Source organism: Cimex lectularius, unplaced genomic scaffold (assembly GCF_000648675.2).
Source record: "Cimex lectularius strain Harlan isolate CLEC.00 unplaced genomic scaffold, Clec_2.1 scaffold402, whole genome shotgun sequence".
Lineage (NCBI taxonomy): Eukaryota > Metazoa > Arthropoda > Insecta > Hemiptera > Cimicidae > Cimex > Cimex lectularius.
This window is the reverse complement of record NW_019392971.1, coordinates 165,858-188,602: the sequence shown is the minus strand read 5'-3', so window position 1 is coordinate 188,602 and position 22,745 is coordinate 165,858. Positions and strand designations below refer to the sequence as shown.

At 33.8% G+C, this 22,745-nt stretch overlaps 1 protein-coding gene across 1 annotated transcript in view; it reads left to right on the top strand.

Annotated features, from left to right (window-relative positions):
* The first annotated feature begins 10,702 nt into the window (after nucleotides 1-10,702).
* LOC106662696 overlaps nucleotides 10,703-22,745 on the top strand; it is a 147,138-nt gene continuing 135,095 nt past the window's right edge. Inside the window, exon 1 of the mRNA XM_024229533.1 lies at nucleotides 10,703-10,763. Coding sequence (XP_024085301.1) covers nucleotides 10,729-10,763 — 35 coding nt within the window. The 5' untranslated portion in view covers nucleotides 10,703-10,728. The remainder of the gene's footprint in view (nucleotides 10,764-22,745) is intronic.

The following is a 22,745-nucleotide window of genomic DNA, read 5'->3' as shown; positions in this document are numbered from 1 at the left end:
TTTAAAGAATCTTTTATTCTATAATTAAACCTATTTCAAAATCTGCAAACATTAATTTTAAAATCGAATTTAATTCTTGTTTTATAAAGAAAAGTAAACGTAAAGGAAATTATTATTATTGTTATTATTATTAATTTTTGACCACCAATTAGAAAATACAATTAAAATTTTAACATAACTTTTAAAATCAAATGTTATTTCTTTTCGTTTTCTTTATAAAAATATATTTTTGTTACAACCATTTTTAAATTAAAGTACAGTTATTATTTTTAGTTTTTTGACGTCAAAATATAATATTTACTCACTTGGATTGTGTGCACACCAAATTTTTTCTTTATTACAAAAAAACAACTCTTTAACCCACAGAGGACAGAAAGGGCATAGCGATAGCCCTGAGAACTGACAAAATTACTCCTTTCCTAGCCCCTTCTCCTTTCACTGTCAGATGTGTGTGGAGGGGCATGGCGGTACATTTAAATCTAAACGTGACACATGTAAGATGTGAAAAAATGAATTTATACAATGATAGGAATTTTAGATCTAATCAAAGTATTTGTACTCACTCAAAGGGTTTGTTTTCTGTGTAGATGTGTCATTTTTGTCACGACACACAGTAATGACACATCTACACAGAAAACAAACACTTTGAGTTTGTATGATCTCAATAAAGATCGAAACGTTGGTATGATAAAGAAAATGATTTTTTAAACCTATGTCACACCAGACCACATCTTACAATCTCCAAATATTCATTAATTAACGGTCACTAAACACCACATACACGTTAACCTTAACCATAACCAAACCTAACCCTAATCCTAACACCTAACATAACTCGTCCCTAACGTTGCCTTTACCAAACCTAACTCGTCATTTCACCTTTCAACAACTTAACAACCTAACTCAACTTTGACCTTATCAAACATAACGAAACCTAACACTACCTAATTTAATTCCTAACCTAACCTTTTCAAACTTAACCCATAGTACAATACTCCTCAGTAACGCGAGACCGATGTCGCAAAAATAATCACGGAAGAAAATTCAGTCCAAAAACATATCCATTTTATAATCAAGATTCTAACATCATTTGCATAATCAATATTTGCTCTGTATGTTGTGCTATCAAGCTGCACCGGTCTAAAGTATAACACCCCCATTTATCATTTTAATGAATGATCAATTTTAAACGAAATTTATTTTTTTAGAAATTTTACTTGTATCGTTTTTTTTTCCGCCGTAAAACTTAAACGAATTATTTTTGACCCTGTTCATAGGGTTTATTCTTGACCACGAACGGTCAATTATTGGAAGATTACAAGTCTGTTCGGGAAATTCAGGGATAATTGTATATAAAATAATTCTGTGGAAAAATTAAAGCGTCAATTTTTAAAGCGTTAATTTTTATTAAATATAAATTAATTAAAAATAATTCATTTTCAATGATATTCATATATAGTTGGAATTTGTTCATAAAATCCCATGTTCTTCGTTCTTCTCGTGTAGAAATGTGTGCTGATTAGTGACCGTTCATCCATAATTATTCAGAAATCGTGAGATGCGGTCTGGTGTGACGTAGAAATACTTTGATTGAATATAAAAAATATATTTTGCATTGTATAAATTCACTTTTCCACATCCTAAATGTATTTGTTAAATGTAAACAATGTTTGTAAATCCCAGGCCCTGAAGATGATCTCAATAAAGATCGAAACGTTGGTACGATAAAGAAAATGTTTTTCTGAAACCTACATCTCACTTCTGAATAGATATTTATATATTTTTCAAACACAAAACAAGTTAATTAATTTTTTTGAACAGATAGTGCACCATTTATACAATGTTTCTTTTGATTAAACACATATTAGTCTTATTTTCTAATGATTCTTTGTGACATTCTTCAAAAAACTGTACAATGTTGCAAGATATGATGGTGTAACTTTTCTATTTTTTACAACGATAGTCCAAACTGGATCCTCCTGAATATCTTGTACGTCATTGCTTAAAGTTAGGATAAAATCTGAAAAATACCTTTGACGTAGAAATAACCCTGTCAGAGGAGAGGCGATACCCACATTTGTTCTTATGTCAGACTAACACAGGCGAGATCATCCCTTAATGAAAAAATATGAGACTGTTTTTCTTGAAATTTTAAAATTAATTGACTTAATTGAGAGAACGCCCTAGTCACACTCTCGAAATCTAAATTTAAATCGTATGGCTGCTCATATTTCATCATTATAAACGGATCTAGGCGTTGATCTACTTCACAGACAGGGATATTTTGAAAGCTGAACCATAAACTAAATATTATTTCGACATTGCCTGTTTGATCTCTGTTCAGCCAGGGTTCCCATCTTGTCTTTTGATCCTTGGTGTTAACTCGCTATGACACTTTTTAAACATTAGTAACGAAAGAAAAGGCCATATTATCTTGCAGTTTAATAAAGCCTGAATTTTCCCCAATTAATTTAAAAGGTCCGTTGTTGAATATCTACGTTTATGTTTACCTATTCTAACTGCTAATTAAAATTCTCAATGTTTAATGAAGTTTTAGAAGACCGTTATATTCAGCCCAGGGGTGAAATCCGTCACGGAATAATCTCAGTTAATCTTAAGGCTGACAGAGCCGTCTTTTCAGTTGATACAGGAATACAATTATTCTGATTTAACATACTCGCCAGAATCGGTTTATTAAGATGATAAATTGATGATGAATAATATTGAATGACAACGGAATGAAAAATAGAAAGTCGACTTAGTACGACAAAGACGACTCTGCATATCAATGTGCCCAGTTAAAACATCATCAGTACTATCATGTGGCTCAAGCAATGAAACGAAAAATTTATTAGTTATCTCCGTATGGTCAATAACTAGATTTTTATTTCTATNCAGCAACTTATACTCTCTTTCGCAGTGCTTAGAGAGTGGGGTAATACCGGTTGTGGCCCGACAAACGCAGTATTTGATCCTTCTTTGGCCAGGCTGTCCGCCTCCTCATTGCCATAGTGCCCCTTATGAGCTGGTATCCATATGAGGGTTACCCTATTCTCGTACCTGGTAGTAATCCTATTAATGAGTTCAACTGTTTCCTCTACCAGCCTAGATGTTTATAACTCTTTTTGTAAAGATTTAAGACTGGCCTGACTGTCGGAAAAAATTTTAATATCGTTTCCCTTAATCTTGTTATCCATGAGTGTTCTGCAGCAAACATTGATGGCCCAGACCTATGCCTGAAAGACCGAGGTGTTATTACCAAGAGGAGAGGAGATGCTGATCCCTAATTTAGGTATATGTATTCCAGCACCGCTTCCCTTGTCCTTAATGAGTGAGCCATCGGTGAAGCAGTCTAGGCTACGATGGTCATCATCTGCCCTATAGTTATAATCACAGGGAGTAACTACCTAAAAGTAGTTTTTCCCTAAAGGTGTTTTCACCTTTTTATCACTTACGCCCAGTAGTTGGTTGTTGACCGTACTCAATAAACGTAGAATTTTCGAGTGACCTATATTGTTTCCCTTATGGCTCCAGCTGCCTTCGCTGATTAATCTATAGCAGTTGGTTAGTGCTCTAACCTTGACCTCAATGTGTAGAGGTGTGGTGTTAGTTATCACTTCTAAAGCTAGGGTAGGTGTAGTGGGAAATGCTCCCGTCATCATCATACAACCTAGTCTTTGAAATGACCTTAGCTTGTTAATAGCCCCTTTGTTTTCTAGCCCTTTCCACCATACTAGGGCTGCAAATAGAAATCTTGGTAGTATAATCGCGGTGTATATCCATTTGGCCACCCAAGGTTTAATACCCCATGTTCTACCAACGATTCTCCTACACTGCACCATGGATATTGTGCCTTTCCTTTGTATATTTTTAATGTGGCCTTTCCAACCAAGTTTCTTATCTAGCGTTATCCCAAGGAATTTGATTGAATCCTTTAATTTTAATTCAATGCCCTGACATTTTGGGTTTTTAAAATTGCCTAGTGATCTTCTCCTGCTGAACATTATCAGTTCCAGTTTAGCAGGATTTATCGAAAGACCTTTGTCACTACACCATCCGGTTAGCAACCCCATCGCCTCCTTCATCAGCAGTGATAGAGTCAGAGGATCCTTAACCGTGATCATTATGGTACCATCGTCTGAAAATAATTGTCTATTCCTATTCTATTGAATAAGCCTGAGTTATTCAGAAGCTCTAATAAGCTATTTAATGTGATTAACCACAGTAGAGGGGATAAGCAACCTCCCTGTGGACAGCCTCCTGTGACCCTGATTCTCAGAGTACTGCTACCTAAGCACATATTTAGCATCCGATCCTCTAGGTAGGTTTTCACCCATCCTATGAGGTGTTGGTCTACGTTATTTTCACACACAATCTCTCACGCTAATAAATACGATCATACAAGAAAGGACGCAGCATTTTGGTAGTATTACTACAACCAAGACGCTTTGGCCTTTTCCCCCATTCTTCTTCCAATTTTTTTTTCCTTACCTTAATTGGTTGGTTTTTTGGTTTTTCGTTCCCGTCGGCCTTGTTGCTTGTTAACCCCTTCCGGTTAGTAATTCGTTTGTTCCATTCCACGGGGGGGGGGTGAACCACATGTGGGGGTTATATGCGGCTGTAAGCGTTTATTGATTTTAAATATGCCATAAGTCGATCTTTATGGTCGCTGTTATGCCTTTGACTTTTTGTGGTAATAACTCTAGATGAAAAACAGTCTGCCAAGATTTCGACCTATTTTAAGTTCACCATGGAAAAACAATGCTAAAAATATCTACAGATTGACATAAGTTTTTCCCAGACGATTTGAAATTTCTTTGAAAACAGACAGCCCAATATTACCCAGGACTGTAATATTATTGAACTGTAACAATCAATAGTATTACAGTCCTTGACAGTGTTGGGTCTGAGCCTATTTTCAAAAGAAATTTGAAGCCATCTATTAAAAACTTGATTATGTCGATTTATAGACATTTTTAACATTTTTGCCCTGATGTTGATTTTAAAATAGGTCGAAAGCTTTGCAGATAACAATTGTATTTCTTTTTTTCTTCCAGACCATACTTAGATTCAGATTAGTCCTGAGTAAAAAAAGTGGTCGATACATTTAAAACTTTAAACAAGCAATGAAAACAGACGTAAAATTAATAAATGCTTCGAACTGCTAAAAATAGAAAAAGATCTCAAAGATCGAAATGGTAAAAAAAATAATAAACAAACTTTCCCTTCTCACACTCCCAGAAACATTATAAACAGTAATAAATACACTATTAGAAATCAAGTATAAAGGTCCATAATTTTTTACTGTACAATAATAAGAATAATTGTATTTATTATGTAAGTTAAGTCGTAAGGTCATGAAGAAATTATGATGGGTTCCACTCTGACGGTCATTGGAAGAGGTTGTCTGTAAAATTTGGTTTGGCCTCTGTATCTATGTGAGAATTTTTGCATTTTATAAATAAAAAAATATTTATAAAGATACAATATCTATTATCCTCGTTATTAATATTAACTGCATAACACAGAAATGGTTAAAAGAAAATGACAGACAGTAAGAGTACAGATATTATGACAATTATTCTAAAATAACGCACAAGAAGGAGAATGTTTGTAAAAGAAACCGTTTGCAATCAAGCATAGGAAAATTTTAAAAGAACATACAAAGAAGTCGAGGGCCTCCATCGAATAAGGATATTTATGTATTCTTTACTAAAATCATCTAACCCTTAACAGACCCGCAAATTTCAGTCTAAAATCATCGCAGGCGAGAATTGAAGAAAACTTACATAAATGGCCAATAGCAAAAGTTTGTTTTTCAAAACAGGCAAGGATGTCTTGCATCACCCGTCCACCTCCTTTTCCTAGCTGCGAAATTCTGCCAATGAGAACATCTTCGACGCTCTCGGCTGGATCTCTGTCAAATCCACATCCAGCACATTGCCTAAATATTGGTCAATTTAGGTCTCGACTTGAGAAAATTAAAGAGAAGAAATAATAAGTTTCTTCGCAAGATAGCAAATAGTAACGCAACACAATGTACTTCATTTAAAATCATACAGATACCATTAAGAGGGAGAAAGATAGAGAAGAAAGAAAATAGATAGAGAGAGATAGATAGGTAGATAGTGAGAGAGTGAGAGGGGGGGAGGGGTAGATAGAGAGAGATAGAGAGAGAGAGAGAGAGGGAGAGAGAGAGTTAGATTAGATCATAAACATTAAATTTGTTTTTTTTGTACTTTGTTTCATTATAGAAATCAACTAGTTTATGTTCACTTCAAACGTTTTATAATAATACTAATCACATTGGCACGTCTATTCTTGATATAGAATAATATCGTATTCTTGCTTCTGACAGACATAGTGAGATTTAGGCGGACCAGTATCTTCAGAGGCCGTCAAATATCTGACATTTTGCTCAGAGAAGAACGGCGGGGGGGTTCAGTTTAATATAAATGGCTCAATCGTTTTATCAAGCGCCATTCATTCTTGATGATCCTCAGTGGCGAAAAATCGACCCTAACCGGGATTGCTTGTCTGCCGAGGGAGCGATAAATTCGGGAAATGACAACCCCTTGAAAAACACAGACTTATGGACTTGTTGCGCTACAATCTTACCCTTTCATCGCATCAATCCTGCGCTACGCAGGGGCCTTTTTACTGCCGTATAAACCCTTAGGTCCAACGCATGGAAAATGTTAATAATAAAACATTGAATCTAAATCGTTCCCAATTGCAATAAATAACGTCTGATAAATGAAATGAATGAGTAATCGTGTCAAATATTACCTACTGCCCTATTAGAAGACAAACCTCTTTATGCTTTTTATGCTACTCAAGGTGTAATTTATTTGTAAAAAGCAGATGCAAACGGCAATGCAGCCCAATATAAATTTATTGTGTGTAGAATTTTGTTATTACTGTCGAAAAGTACTGTTTTTTACGTCAGTACGTTAACTCAACAGAAATAATGCAATTGTAGTTTTGTTTACATACTTTAATTTCTTATTTGTCGTTCTCTGTTTCTAAAAGTTTAACGTCATTGGAGATGTATGTAAAACCTATAATTTTAGGAGTAGTACTTTTGGGAAAAAAAAAAGTTCTTTCTAGGTTGCTACAAAATTAGCTATGCACTAAAACATTAATAAATTCTTATTATAATATTATTAGATTTCTTTCTTTTTCTAATTTGACTTTTTTTAAATTGAGGATTGATAATNTTTTCTCTCCTTTTTGCCATTTTTCAAATGTCGTGACACTGACTTTTTTATCTCAACTAAAAACGTTAATTAATTGAATGATATTAATTGGTCAAGCGGACTATGAAAACTAGTGAATTTAATAAATTTATATTTGTATCTTTAAGCCTGAGTTGGATTTTAATTACGTGTAAGCAATAAAAGTGAAGAAAAGGAAATTCTCATCACATGATATTAGTTATTATTAAAAAAATAGTTTCGCATATACTATTGTATATATTATTAGAAAAATTAACGTTGTTTGGGAGTACGATTTTAGAAAAGATAATGTTCGCCAGAGAATGCTTTTTTTTTATTACTCATACCCAGTTTTCTGTTAATGGATGGATTGTAAACTGCATTATAAAAAGAAACGTGTATTTGGGAAGTTACAGGTAGGGTTTTTTAATTATGTATTTTTCAAAATTAAAATGAATACTAATAAAGAAAACATTATTGCCTTTTTAATAGTATCTTCCGATTTGAAAACTTTTGTATCACGTTTGGATTCTTTAAACCCAAATGTTATTGTTAGGTAATCAATGGAGGATTGTCTAAGAGATAAAACTATTAAGGGAGGCTACTTTTTTTGTCCTTCATCTAGTAATAAAAATTGAGGATTTTAATATATAAGAAATATGGTGCCAAATCGCTTTTTTTTTGTGATTCTGGCAAGTACAAGGAAACCGCAAACCCACGAATAGCCTGTTATGAAAGATTTTTTTAAATGTATCAACAGCCGGTTACAATTTGTTTAACTCCAAAACGATTTGGAGGTAGCTGCCCAATGATCTGACCGCATTATCTTTTTCCTTTACATTACATGGTCTCCTTTTTAAATAGCCCGGCTAAATTTCTCTTCAACCAATGACAAAAAAATTAGTCTAGTTTGAAATGTTTACCTTTTTGTAGAAAAATTATACAGGGCACCTCAGGCCCAGTTCAATTTTAAAATTTCAAATAAGGCCCTGTACATCTTGGCATATCATTTTAAACGATTTTTTACTCTGGAAACAATGGTGCAATCGGATTTTAAATTGGCCAAAAAATGACAAACTTATGGGAAAAAGAAACCGGGCAGTGTAATTTAGGCGAGGAGCTGAATATTTTACAGTAATTAATCCATTTATGTTTGGTGGTCTAATTGACCTTTTAAATTATTTCAATTAATTATTCTTTTTATGTAAGGTCTTACAATCTTACAAGTGACGGAAGTCACGATAGCTCAAGTGGTTAGAACAGCGGCGTATTGAACCGAAGGTCCTGGGTTCGAATCCCGCGGCACTAACTTTTTCATCTTAACCATGACCTTACATAAAAAAAATAATAATAATTTAACAGTATGTTCGCAAAAATCCGAATTCCTCTCTCCGAAATGTTGGAAGGGTTTTAGTTTTTTTAAAAAAATATAAAATTAGTTATGTACTCCGGACTTACCATTTTAAGCCTATCCCCCCATCTTGTTCAGGGACTTCGGGACTATAATTATGACAGGTGTCTAACATTCCTAAACCGTTGGAGTTTTCGAACGTGGGCAGAGCGAAATCAGAAAATTTCGTTACAATTTTAAGCCGTATCGCTCTCATCTTGTCCAGGGACTTCGGGACTCTGATTACGACAGGCGTCTAACGTTCCTTGCACAAATGTCGATTTGGGAGGGTGAAAAAAACGTTCTTTCATACATCCTATGTGGCAGATGAATCCAAGTTCACCTCTAATGGAATACTAAACTGATGGAACTTTCGAACGTGGGCAGAGGAAATTCCGGGAATTTTGATCTCCTGTCATCGTCAGGTGGTTCACAGTATTAACGTTTGGTGTGGACTTCTCGGAAATAAATTAATCGGGCCTTATTTCTACGAAAATAATTTAAATGGTGCTCAGTTCCTCAATATTTTGAGGGAGGTTTTACGAACACTATTAGATGATGTTCTTCTGGAACAACGGCAAAGAATGATTCTACAGTTTGATGGATGCCCCGCAAACAATTCTTTGTAGGTGAGACATTATTTGAATCGTCACTTCCGGGATAGGTAAAAAGGACCTAATGTCTCTTCGATCACCCTATTTCATTTCACTTGACTAGTTTCTGTGGGGCCATTAAAAAAACAATATCTACGTCAATCATAATCCAGCAACCTCAGTCGAAGAACTGTGGCAAAGCATAGAAAATGCATGTCAATCCTTCTCCCCTGGCTCTATCGCTCTGAGCACTGATGAAGAGTGGTTAAACAGAAAAAATCTTTGCAACTTTTCGCCAGGCAAGCAGTTCGAACATGAAATGTGATTAATAAATAGCAAACCACTTTTTGTAAACCAGCAAACCACTATTTTCAAAATAACAACTTTTTTTCAAACTTTATGCCGTAACTTTTTCATTTTTTGACCAATTTAAAATCCCATATCACCATTGTGTTCAGCACAAAAAATCCTTTAGCGATTATTATGCCAATGATTGATTATTTGGAGATCGTGAGATGCGGTCTGGTGTGATGTAGGTTTTAGAAAAACATTTTCGTTATCTTGCCAACGTTTCGATCTTTATTGAGATCATCTTCAGGACTCAAAGTGTTTGTATTCCGTGTAGATGTGTCATTCTTGGGTGTCGTGTTGAGAGTGCCCCGACACACGGTAATGACACATCTACATAGAAAAGGAGTGAACCCTGAAGATGATCTCACTAAAGATCGAAACGTTGGTGCGATAAAACAAATGTTTTTCTAAACCCACGTCACACCAGACCGCACCTCACGATCTCCAAATAATCATTGGCTAACGGTCACTAAACATCACACATCCTTTAAAATGTTGTGTCAAGAAATTATTTGAAATGAGCCTTAGGTACCCTGTATAATTTTTCGACAAAAAAAAAAATGTATTTTTGATAGTGTCATTGGTTCGAGACAAATTCAGCCGAATCATCTAAAAAGGACAACCTGCATATCAAAATTTAAATCAAAATTAAAGTTTTAAAGAGATTGACTATTCAAAAATTTATTTACAAAACTCAATAAACACAAGTGGAAGATGTTATCCGTGTTTTAAATCCTTTAAAAAGGACCAAATATTATTGTAAGGTAATCAATGGAGGATGGATTAAGAGATAATTAAAAAATATGAAGGGTGGCCACTTTTTGTCTATCATTGCAGTAATAAAAATTGCTGATTGTAATAAAAAAATATGGGTTTTAAACTGTGCCAAATCGTTTGCTTTGTAATTCTGGAAAGTACAAGGAAACTGGAAACCCCACAAGTATTTTTTTTAATATATCAACAGCCGGTTACAATTTATTTAACCCCACGAGGATTTGGGTCAAATATCGCGAGAACCGTCTTTTTAACCCTTCAGGCGACGAGGGAGGCGAAGAATCTGGTAGAGGGGAGGCGCGGTGTCCGCCTCGTCCGGGGGTAGAACGAAGGAAGGAGAAGTCGAAAGGAAGCCGGTTCAGTCAGTGTAGTGACATGTTGCTGTGAACATGACTCTAATCACATGGCGGTCATCCCCCCTGATGACGAGTCATCCAGGTTCGTCGATAATCATCATAAGTAGAGATAAACTCCACTATATACATATTTACGCTCAGGCTGAATTTTTCATCCACCTGATCCACTCTCCTGTGATCATTTTTGCTACTTTCCTCCGGGCACCACTTGTTGATACGCTTTTTACGAATTCATTTCGCGATGAATCCTAATTCTCGTCCTTTCATCATCTGATTTCTTACATATACATAAACAATTTAATACATTAGGTCAATTTTTGAAAGTACTGTTGGTGTTTTTTTTCTCGAAAATTTCTGTTTAGTGTATATTCAAAACATTTGATTACTTGTAAATGTTTCTCAATCAAATATCATCTGATTTTTTAAAGTAATAATTATATGACGTATAAACCCTACTCGGAAAAATTGACAGGCAGCTCCTCACTGAAGATAACGGATGGTGAAACGCGTTTGAATAATTCAACAAAACAGCGACTATAGACGGACCCAATAAGTGACCCTATTCCTCGGTTCAGCATGTAGATGAAGTTGTTAAATGGGAATAGTTTGCAAGAAAAAATTGCAATAAGTAGCAAACCTTTGTTCAAATATTATGTTTTACTTTTACATAAAATTACAAGTATGACGTAAATTTTTTAATTAATTCTAGTAGATTTGGAAAAAATGCAATAATCTTATGCAGATTAATGAGCTGAATGATTTTGATTTAAAGTAAAAAAAAAGATTAATCCGGTGATTTGGTATAGAGAATTTAACAATTAATTTAATATAATATAATTTAATTATTAATAAAAGAATCGTTTGCTCAAATAGTATGTTAATTTAATTTGTTAAATTAATATTAGTATATTAAATAAATGCGCAAAATACACGACGAAAAATTTACGAAGACAAACGATATTATCATATAGTTTTTTTACATTAAAAAATATAAGATCTTCGGTGATATGTTGTAAAGAATGAAAATCAATAAAAAAAAGTTGATAATTAGCTCATTTAATACCACTGCAAAAGAGACATGTGGAACTTTAACATTAAATTGTTAAAGCTTTCTTTAAAAAAATTAACATTTATGAGAAAATAAAGAAATTATAGGATTTTAACAATAAATTGTTATATTTACAAGATATTTTTAAAGATTTATAATCAAACAATTTTGGTTTTTCGAAAATGAACGAACAGAAACGAAAAAAAAATCAAAACAAACTGGACGTCAAAGCATTCCTGTTATGTCAGGGGCACATTTTTTCCATTGGAACAACAACTATAATATTATAAAAATTAATTTTAATCTCGATAGTGAAATGCAGAAAAGACTCTGACAGACAAACCCAGCGTGGTTGGAAAGACCAAAGTGATCGGTAACGAACCAAATTTTATCAGCAGGAAACATCAGAAATCTCTCAATATAATATCAGGTGGATAGATAGACAAGATGGGAGAAATTAAGGTCCTGTACCATTTTATGGAGTCTGCCCTATTTTAAACCAATTTCACGTTGCTTCTTTAAAAAACGAATTGTCCAGAGATGACGTATCGAGTATTTGAACGATTTTTAAAAATTGGGTTCCTCTTGTGAAATTCGGTTAATATGCCTGGAAATATAAGCATGAATTTTGTTCACTGTGATTCACACACTATGATTCTTTCACGTTTTCCAAGTTTAAATCTTGATACAAAAGTTTTCAAATCAGAAGGTACCATTATAACGGCAATAAGATTTTTCCGGATTATTATCAGTATTATTTTAATTTTGAAAAATCGGGTTTAAGATTGGCATACCGTAAAATCCATTTCTCTATTTACAAAAAAAAAGTTATATAAATTTACATGAAGAAATTAACTAATGATGGAACTTATATACATTTTTGATTTATTCTTTTTTTTAAGTCTTACTCTCCTTAAAATTGGTTTTTAGTAAATGAACTGACATTAATTAAAAATAAATAACTGGGAGAAAATTAAGATAATATTTTAATATTACTATTAATCCATTAAAAAAAAGTTCTAATTTCTTGGTTTTATTTTTAATATTTTAATATTTTTCCATACAACCATTAACTTTTATTTTATTTTTTAAATATGCTAAATTAAATAAATAACTTTTAATATTTTAAGATCGGTGTTAGTTCACTTAAAAAAAAAGTTTTAATGGTTGAAAATCTTTCTTGTACTGTCATCAACTGGTTTCGCGACAATTAGTTGGACTTGAACGATTTGTTATTTAATGAAAGTGAGAAAGGAGTCATAGTAAAAAGAAAAAGTGAGAAATAGTTTGTAACTGAGAAATTATAGGATAAAAATGAGAATTTCTTGCAAATCCTTAACAGCAATTATTTCAAAAGGGGGATAGAGAAAATAAAGCAATATTTGTATGCCCATCAATTGTCTTAATATTACTTACGTTAATTTTATTCACAAATTAAAAATATTATGTCAAATACATTTAAAATTTCATGTATTGTTATTAGTACATCACAAAACCATTACTTTTTAAACGAGATATTATTGTTAGGATAATTGTTGTTATGTATTTGGCTAAACGAGATGTAACATCGTTGATGGACATTTCTAGGAGGTTTCTAATTTTTCTTTTAGATGTTATATTTTCATGTTTTTCTAATTCAAATCTTGATATAAATATTTTCAAATTGGAAGGTACTAAAGAAGATATTTTAAAAGTGTAAATAATAATAATTTCCATTTGTCAATTAAGTTTTGCTTACTAGTATGATTGTAATTTTAAAAACTCTTAGTTATTAGAGTGATTTAGGCTAAAATCCATAATTAAAAAAATATAGTACGTGTGTGGTGATTAGTGACCGTTAATCGATAATTATTCAGAAATCGTGAGATGCGGTTTGGTGTGATGTAGGTTTCAGAAAAACATTTTCTTTATCGTGCCAACGTTTCGATCTTTATTGAGATCATCTTCAGGGCCTGCGATTTACAAACATTGTTTAAATTTACATGTATTTGTTAAATGTAAACAATGTTTGTAAGTCCCAAGTCCTGAAGATGGTCTCAATAAAGATCGATATATTGGCACGATAAAGAAAATGTTTTTCTGAAACCTACATCTTACCAGACCGCATTTCACGATTTCTGAATAATTAAAAATAGTACCTTTAACTTCCCCAGTACAACAAATACAAACATTTTTTTAATATTGTACTTTACAGTTAAAAATTCATTAACAGAAAACTGGGTATGATTAATCAAAGGAAAACATTGTCTTTTTTAAAATCGTACTCTCAAACAACGATAATTTTTTGAATAAAATATAATAATATATATCATATTACATGTGAAACTATTTTTTAATACTCATTTATTTTGTGATAGGAATTTTTCGTGAATTTCGTAACCTCCTTTTTCAACTTTTTATTGTTTATACGTATTTCAAATTCAATGCAGGTAACCCTTTTCAAGGCTAAAAGATACAAATATAATGTATTATTAATCAACACAACTATATAAAACTGTATCTATAATTTGCAAATATTAAAACCATAACATGTAAAATTGAAACATGGGAGACAAAAAATAGTGGAAAATATACGTTTTCGTTCTATTTTCTTTGTTTGTTTACATTCAAAATTGGCACAAAATACGCTAAATTGAGAAATTTCCTTCTGCTGTCTTGTCGTGAAACTGTAGCTTGGTCGTTTCCTGCCATTTGCATCTGACCATATTCACTGTTATGGTATGCGACTGAAGCTGGCGAAAAATGGAAATCTGCCTTGACCAAAATCACGAGGATAGGCGGACCAATGATCAGAAACGACCAATCATCATAAACGTAAATGAATTTTGTTTTGTTTGTAGACTTAGATGCAATGTTCGAGGCGTGACATATACCTTTGAGACCTATTGTAACTCCTATTCTGTACCTACAGTAGGCAGATCGGTGAGTCCTAGTTCATCATGCAATTCGATTAGTAGGCCCGGTTTCGTGGTTGAATTTCTTCAACGGTTACGTTGTACATCCCGAAACACTTCGTCCTGATGGCAAATGTGCCGCCACAGTATGTTAGTGTGTCCCTTCTTCTTAGTAGAATCTGAACGTTCAGTTTTGGGTTATAACCATCCCCTTCAGATGTCCATTCAGTCTGCAGTGTCCTGTCAAGGATCCCGCCAGAAGTTCTTCTTACTCCCTTTGATGCATTTTGTTGTTTCTTTCTTTCCAAAATTAGATAGAAGGTTCTTGGATTGTTTATATATGAGTGAATTCCACTATTTTCTGATTTTCAATTTAACGTTTTGCCTGAGGTACTCATTGATAGTGTGAATCCCATGCCACAAAAGGGCTCGGAATATATTCAGCCCTTAGAAATGATGAATGATGTTCAATCCGTTTTTAAAAAGATAGTTCCTACTGACAGTAAGTTGTTTTGCAACGATCCGGATTTCGAGCCCTTTAGCTCATCATCAGGTTACTGTACTTCCACAACTACGTCTCTCGACAAGAATTGCAAAAGTAAACCCGCTGATCTCCTCTCAAAACCTAAAGACAAGGTAGGCAACTTGGTAAAAAGCAGGGTTTACCAACTCAATTGTAATGATTGTGATATTAAATATATAGGACAAAGCGGTAGAGAAATAAAAACGAGAGTAAAAGAACACTTGCCTAAATCGAGCAAATTTTCGGAATTTAAGGACCATCTAAAAGAAACAAAACATAGTTTCAATTCAATACAACAGTGTTACATAGTTTCAACAAAGGGAGTGAACTAGATTGGTNGAAGTCTTCAACCAATAAATAAAAATTTTGGACTATTCTTAGTAGTCTTTTTTTGTTTTTGTTTGTGATATCAAATCCTGAAAAGACGAACAAAAATAAAAAAGGACTGCTGTAATGAATGGTCCAAAAAATCTATTGGAAAGTTACTCGCTAAAATTGGACAACGAATGCCGGTGAAGAAAGAGTACGCTAAGTGAGTATTGAGGACGGCTGAGGAGAAGGGCTAAAAGCAGATCTACATTCTTCAAATGGTGAAAAAGTCCTCCCCTCGAGTCTATTTCGAGCCGTGGAATTCTACATACGTGAAACTTTCGATTATTAAATAAGAGCGAAGTTGACAAATGACAATATTCTTCGGACGTGAAAAATGTACAAAATGGCTACACTCTACTTGAAATCGAGGAAGATTTTAAACTGAATCTAACATTAAATTCTGACGAATATTACTTCTCATTTATTAATTTATGTGGTTTAGTCTAAATGCGTACATTTTAAAAAAATAAACAAGCTAAATGTAATATCACAGTTATGTAATCGTGATCGTTATCAAAACAGCATAAACTTTAATATTATGTGTGGTTATTAGTGACTGTTAGTCGATAGTTATTCAGAAATCGTGAGATGCGGTCTGGTGTGATGTAGGTTTCAGAAAAACATTTTCTTTATCGTGCTAACGTTTCGATCTTTATTGAGATCATCTTCAGGGCCTGGGATTTACAAACATTGTTTAAATTTAACAAATACATGTAGGATGTGGAAAAACGTAAAAGAAAAAAAAGTACGCAGAAAAGAAACACTTTGAGTGAGTAGAGATACTTCGATTGAAGAAAAATATATTTTTTGCATTGTATAAATTCATTTTTTTCCACATCCTACATGCATTTGTTAAATATAAACAATGTTTGTCAATCCCAGGTCCTGAAGATGACCTCAATAAAGATCGAAACGTTGGCACGATAAAGAAAATGTTTTTCGAAACCTACATCACACCAGACCGCATCTCACGATTTCTGAATAATCATTTTAATATTATTTAAACTGTTAAAATTTCGTCTCGACTTATTTTGTTTACACGGCCTGTCTGCTCCATTGATTGTTTATTATTGAGAACTGAAGAATTTTCAAACTTTTTTACATCTGATCAACCTTGTCCGTCTGTCTGTTCTCGCACATTCTTCATCTGGACGTTTAAAACTTTGACTACAGTTTAGATTGACGATAAAATGAGATCAATAAAATCAAAAAATTGATATATCGTAAAATTAAGCAAACACAGCAAGGCTAAGGTAGGTATGAATATGCTATGATCTATCTTTGAAAATGAAAAGATTACTTTAGTATCGAAATTCAAGTTATAAATTTGTTACAAAAGCCGTCATTTGCTATAGGTATCAAATGAAGGAGGAAAATAATAAGAATTGATTTTTTTTTTAAATTATTCAGACGGTCTCGACACCGAACGCTTTCCTGCACACTGAAATTTGGTAAAAGTGGTACAAATGAAGAACGTCAAATTCCCTAAAATAATAGCGCTGGAAGACAGGAAAGTAAGTGTAAAGATTTAAGTGTATCCACGGCCTCTTGTGATGTGATCAATATAAACAATGTGAACTTCAAGGATTTAGGAAATACCTATACCGTTATTTAGGGAAATTAGAATAGCCCTAAAATCATATTATAACAATAATCTTACTCCATGCTTTTTAGAAAACGAAGATCACCCGGTTTACAGGGAATTACGGCTTAATTGTACAGGCAATTAGTATCTTAGCGTTCCTCTTTGTTGGACCATTTAAACATAATTATCTTAGGAATAATTTGAGATTGGGTAACAACAAGTCTAATAATTTTTCAGAAATCGTGAGGTGCGGTCTGGTGTGATGTAGGTTACAGAAAACATTTTCTTTATCGTGCCAACGTTTCGATCTTTATTGAGATCATCTTCAGGGCCTGTCTTTTCTATACCGACTTCCTTCCCTACCCCTTCAAAATCCAACATGGATAAACATAAAACAGCAAAATCTCACTGACACTCAACACGCAAGAATGGCACAATTACACAGAAGACAAACACTTTGAATGAGTAAAAATACTTTGATTGAATATCATAAAAACATATATTTTTCATTGTATAAATTCAACTTTTCCACATCCCACATGTATTTGTTAAATTTAAACAATGTTTGTAAATCCCAGGCCCTGAAGATGATTTCAATAAAGATCGAAACGTTGGCCCGATAAAGAAAATGTTTTTCTGAAACCTACATCACACCAGACCGCATCTCACGATTTCTGAATAGATATTCATATATTTTTCAGAAAATACTGAGTTCTGAATAACTATCGATTAAAGGTCACTAATCACCACAAATAAGTCTAATTATAAAAATTAGGGATGATAGTCTAAAACTCAACAAAAACACCTTTTAATATTATTTTATTTTAATGTAAGAGAAGAGCTGTACTTTATTCCGACCAGTCCAAGATAATCTGAATTGAACAAAAATTGGCTAGGGTTGGAAGTTCACCCCGAAAACGTGTCTGTAGATTGTATGAATGGAAAAGTTGGGATCAGTTTAATTAGATATTGAAAAGATTTTACAATCTTCAATCAAACCTTTAACAAAAAATAATTGGTTACAACTAACTACCAAATAATAACAATAATAACTAATAATAAATAAAATGAACAAAACGATAGATAAACAAAAATGTAAAATATAAAATAAATAATAAAATAAATGCACAAATAAAGATATTTAAAACCATTTACTAGTTTTCGGGGTCCGCTTGACCAATTAATATCTTTGAATTAATTAAGGTTTCTAGTTGAGATAAAAAAGTCAGCGTCACGAGCGGGATTCGAACCCACGACCGTCGATGTCACAATAGCTCAGGTGGTAGATGAGCGGTGTATCTAGCCGAAGGTCGTGGGTTCGAATCCCGCTCGTGACGCTGATTTTTTTATCACAACTAAAAACCTTAATTAATTTTGATATTTACATAGTTTTTTGGTCTAATGTTTTCGTTGTTGTAAAAATGAATCACGGAAGTTTTACCTTAATTTATTTTGTATTTACCGTATTTTAGTTGTTAATTTATTCGTATAACGACATGTTTATAATAAAAGTTTCCCATTGTACTTATTACAGATACATATTGAACTTTGAAAAATGGCAAAAAGGAGGGAAAGTCCAATGTAAAGAAATAGCTTTTATTTAATTTTTACATAATATTTAGATGGTGATGAACCTTAAGTTTATTTCACTTGTTTTCGTGGTCCGCTTGACCAATCACTATCTTTCAATTAATTAATGTTTTTAGTTGGGATAAAAAAGTCTGTGTCACGAGCGGGATTCGAACCCACGATCTTCGGCTAAATACGCCGCTGCTCTACCACTTGAGCTATCCTGACCTCGATCCACTCAGACACTAGCTTCCCATCTCAACCCCACCTTTTGAATTTCCCCTCCTTTTTGCCATTTTTTCACACTGACTTTTTTATCTCAACTAAAAACCTTAATTAATTGAAAGATATTAATTGGTCAAGCGGACCACGAAAACCCGTGAATTTAATAAGTAAAAATGAAGTGTACCTTCACTAAAACTGTCCGTGGCCATTTCATTTGTCGCCGAGAATCAAATAGATTACACGACATTTGCAAAATGGCAAAAAGGAGGGAAAATTCAAAAGGTGGGGTTGCGATGAGAAGCTAGTGTCTGAGTTGGATCGAGGTCAGGCGTATCTAGCTGAAGATCGTGGGTTCGAATCCCGCTCGTGACACTGACTTTTTTATCTCAACTAAAAACTTTAATTAATTGAAAGAATTTAGAACAATGATTGACTGTCCTATCGGCCAGGGCCAAATTTTACTCATTGTATTTACATCAAAAAATTATTCATTATAAATTTATATAATTTAAATAAAGCATTTTTGTATTGAATCGAATTGAAAAGGAAATTAAAGTTAAATTTTAGGAATTGAAAAAATGATTACATGTCTGTTTTTCTGTATTGTTGGTCAATTAGGACCAAAGCGGTTAAAAATTTTCAATATTTGTACCAGGTTTCTTCATATAAAGAACATACACTTTAATTGCTACTGTNTATTTAAATGGCTAAGATTCTAGCTAATAATAATAATAATATAATAGCCAATAAGAATAATATTGGTTTCTTCTGATAGACACTTTTAAACCATTCGCGCTAATAAATAAAATTATAAAGAAGAAAACCAACTAACTCTGACTCGTGGGAGTGGGATGATCCCCACCCGATTAAGGATAGGCCATGCAAGGTTGACACGCGGACACTTTTGTTTGGGCCAATGCCCGCGTATGTGTCCAGCATGTAGAGAACGGTCGTTCGATGTGTCCCATTTAATTGAAGATGTCACTCTCTCTCTCGCTGAATAGAGAGAGCGCGTAGGAATGCCACCTGATATGAGAATTGTGCTTGAACACCGCAGTGCATATTTGGGTCCGTTTTGATTCCAGTAGGAAGGAAATATGGTTGTTTTTTTAAATAATACTTCTAGTTTTCTGTCCCGTAGTGAGAGTCGAGAGTGAATGTATTTATTGGCGTGAATAAGTACTGTGAGAGGGCCGATGGTGAAATATTCTACCATCTACCCTTAGTTATATAATAAGGGTAAAGGGTGATGGAGGAATATCTAGTACTCCACCATCCTAACTGTAAATAGGAAAGAATATATTTTAAAATGAGAGAGAACGTGAGTAGGAGGCTGATTAAGTTAGTGGCTGACATGTCCAAGCTGTAGAAATGATGAATGATATAGTGAGTGCGGTGTTCAATCCTTTTTAAAAAAAAGATAGTTCCTACTCACAGTAAGTTGTTTTCCAAGGGCTCGAAATCCGGATCGTTGGAAAACAATTTACTATGAGTAGGAACTATCTTTTAAAAAAAAAGGATTGTCCAAGCTGTTGATAGCCCCTGGAGCCCAAGCTCGTTGGCTGGAGCGAGAGATTCATGGTTTGACCTCGGACTGCCAACACAGGCGATTCTCAAGTACTCTATTGTAAAGGAGTGTGATAGGTATGCTAGGTCTAGATTTGAAATCTTTGAAGGAGAGGACATCACCAAATCACTCCCCGAGATAAAATGGTCTAACATTTTGGGGTTTGTGAACTGGTCCAAGAGGTTTATGCAGGACACGTGAGCCGACCAAGTCCCGGACCCTTTCGGGATGGGGTACGAGNATATATATATACTCTATTGTAAAAGACAAAAGATAAAAATGCCGGTGGGCTGCGAGAAATGATAAACTCAACTCTCAACACGTGTTTGCATATGTACATGTATGTGCAGATTTGAGCTCATATACAGAGTGTATCGACTTCTATAGTCCGCCCATTTAATTCGGAAACGATTAACTTTAGACAAAAAATGGTCTTATACAAGGTGGTAACAGATCTAGCCGGGGAATGACACTAACTTTGTTATTTTAAATGAGAATCCCATAAGCTAAAACAAAATTGAAGATAGTACCATAACTCGGGTAAAACAAGTGAGAAGTGAGAAGTGAGAATTTATTTTTTGCTCGCAAAACAAGGGCATAACTCAGAAATGGTCGATCCTATCAAAATTTTCCTTTCAGTAAAAGTGGCATAAAATAAGCTCTAGAATCGAACTGTACAATAAAAATATGTGGTTCTCATTTAAAATAACAAACACTTTATACATTGATACACCCTACAGATCAGTAAAAGCAACTACGTACTTGATGTGCTTAACGATTATTTCATAATTGTTAGGCACTCACTACTCGCTCTTTAATGGGGTCTTTGAGTGTATTAGACATCGGCCCCAGTATTTATGTTAGTTCATTACATAAACATTTCAAGTATGCAGAGACTCCTCTAGATGTCTAAATACTCTAATTATTTAATATAATCAAATTCACAACGTGTTCTACGACGTTGAACTGGGAGAGACCGTGAGTACTGAGAACTTAACAGTCAGCATTTTGAGTTCACCTGGTTTAAAAGATGCAGGTTGAACCATAAATATTTTTCTAGAGCATTTAAATAAGGTCTGCGACATGATGACGGTGTCCGATCACCCGGCCCTCCTGTTTTTGATGATTATTATCAACCGGGTCCGTTTTATGAGTTTCTAGAATGTGAAAGAGGCATAGTGATGATGTACGGAAAATAATAAGACTATCCAATAGAATTTCTTGAAACATTTTCTTGTATTCTAAGTTCTGAGGGATGGACGTCTAACATCCATCTATTCTTGCTGGTTTTGTATGTCAAACATTGCCATCTGTGGAAACAACGTTGCATTTTATGGCTGAATGTAATATATTGGACGAGATCAGGTTGTTGCACTTGGGATCTTTTACCCTCTCTAGAAAGACTCTGACAAATTTGTTGGATGGCTCAGATGTACGTCCGCCACGCCTGGAAATATAGATTAGATCTAATAATGGAATTCAATTTTTGACCCCTCCAATTCGCTCCAATTTCCTTTATACGATTAAGACGTCTGTTTGTTTGCTATTATAAGTGGTTTTACTATTATGTTTAACTTTTTTTGGGTGTGTGCTAGCATATAGTGAATAATTCACTAGTTTTCGTGGTCCGCTTGACCAATCAATATCTTTCAATTAATTAAGGTTTTAGTTGAGATAAAAAGTCAGTGTCGCGAGCGGGATTCGAACCCACGACCTTCGGCTAGATATACTTCACTAAAGCTCTCCGTAGCCATTCCATTTGTCGCCGAGAATCAAATAGATTACACGACATTTGAAAAATTGGAAAAAAGGAGGGAAAATTCAAAAGGTGGGGTTGAGATGGGAAGTTAGTGTCCTAGTGGATCGAAGTCACGATAGCTCAAGTGGTAGAGTAGCGGCGTATCTAGCCAAAGGTCGTGGGTTCGAATCCCGCTCGTGACACTGACTTTTTCATCTCAACTAAATAGCGAATAATGTTATAACCTCTCTTTAATCCTTCTCTTATTTTTTTCTTTTATTCATTTTCTCTTAACAACTACCTCCGGCAGACGGAGTACTATGCTTTTTAAATAATCGTACAAAGACAACAAAAAAACCTTTACTTAAAACATAAAACAATGACTTGTTTACTTTATACTGTTACTAAATGTTTCACATTCATACGATTAAAAATAAAGAAAATCAGTTTAGTTTCATCATTTCCAGAGCTAACCGGAATATCAATTGGCTTTTTAAATTGTTCTCTTTGATGAAACAATAAATTTCTGTAAAAAATTTATTC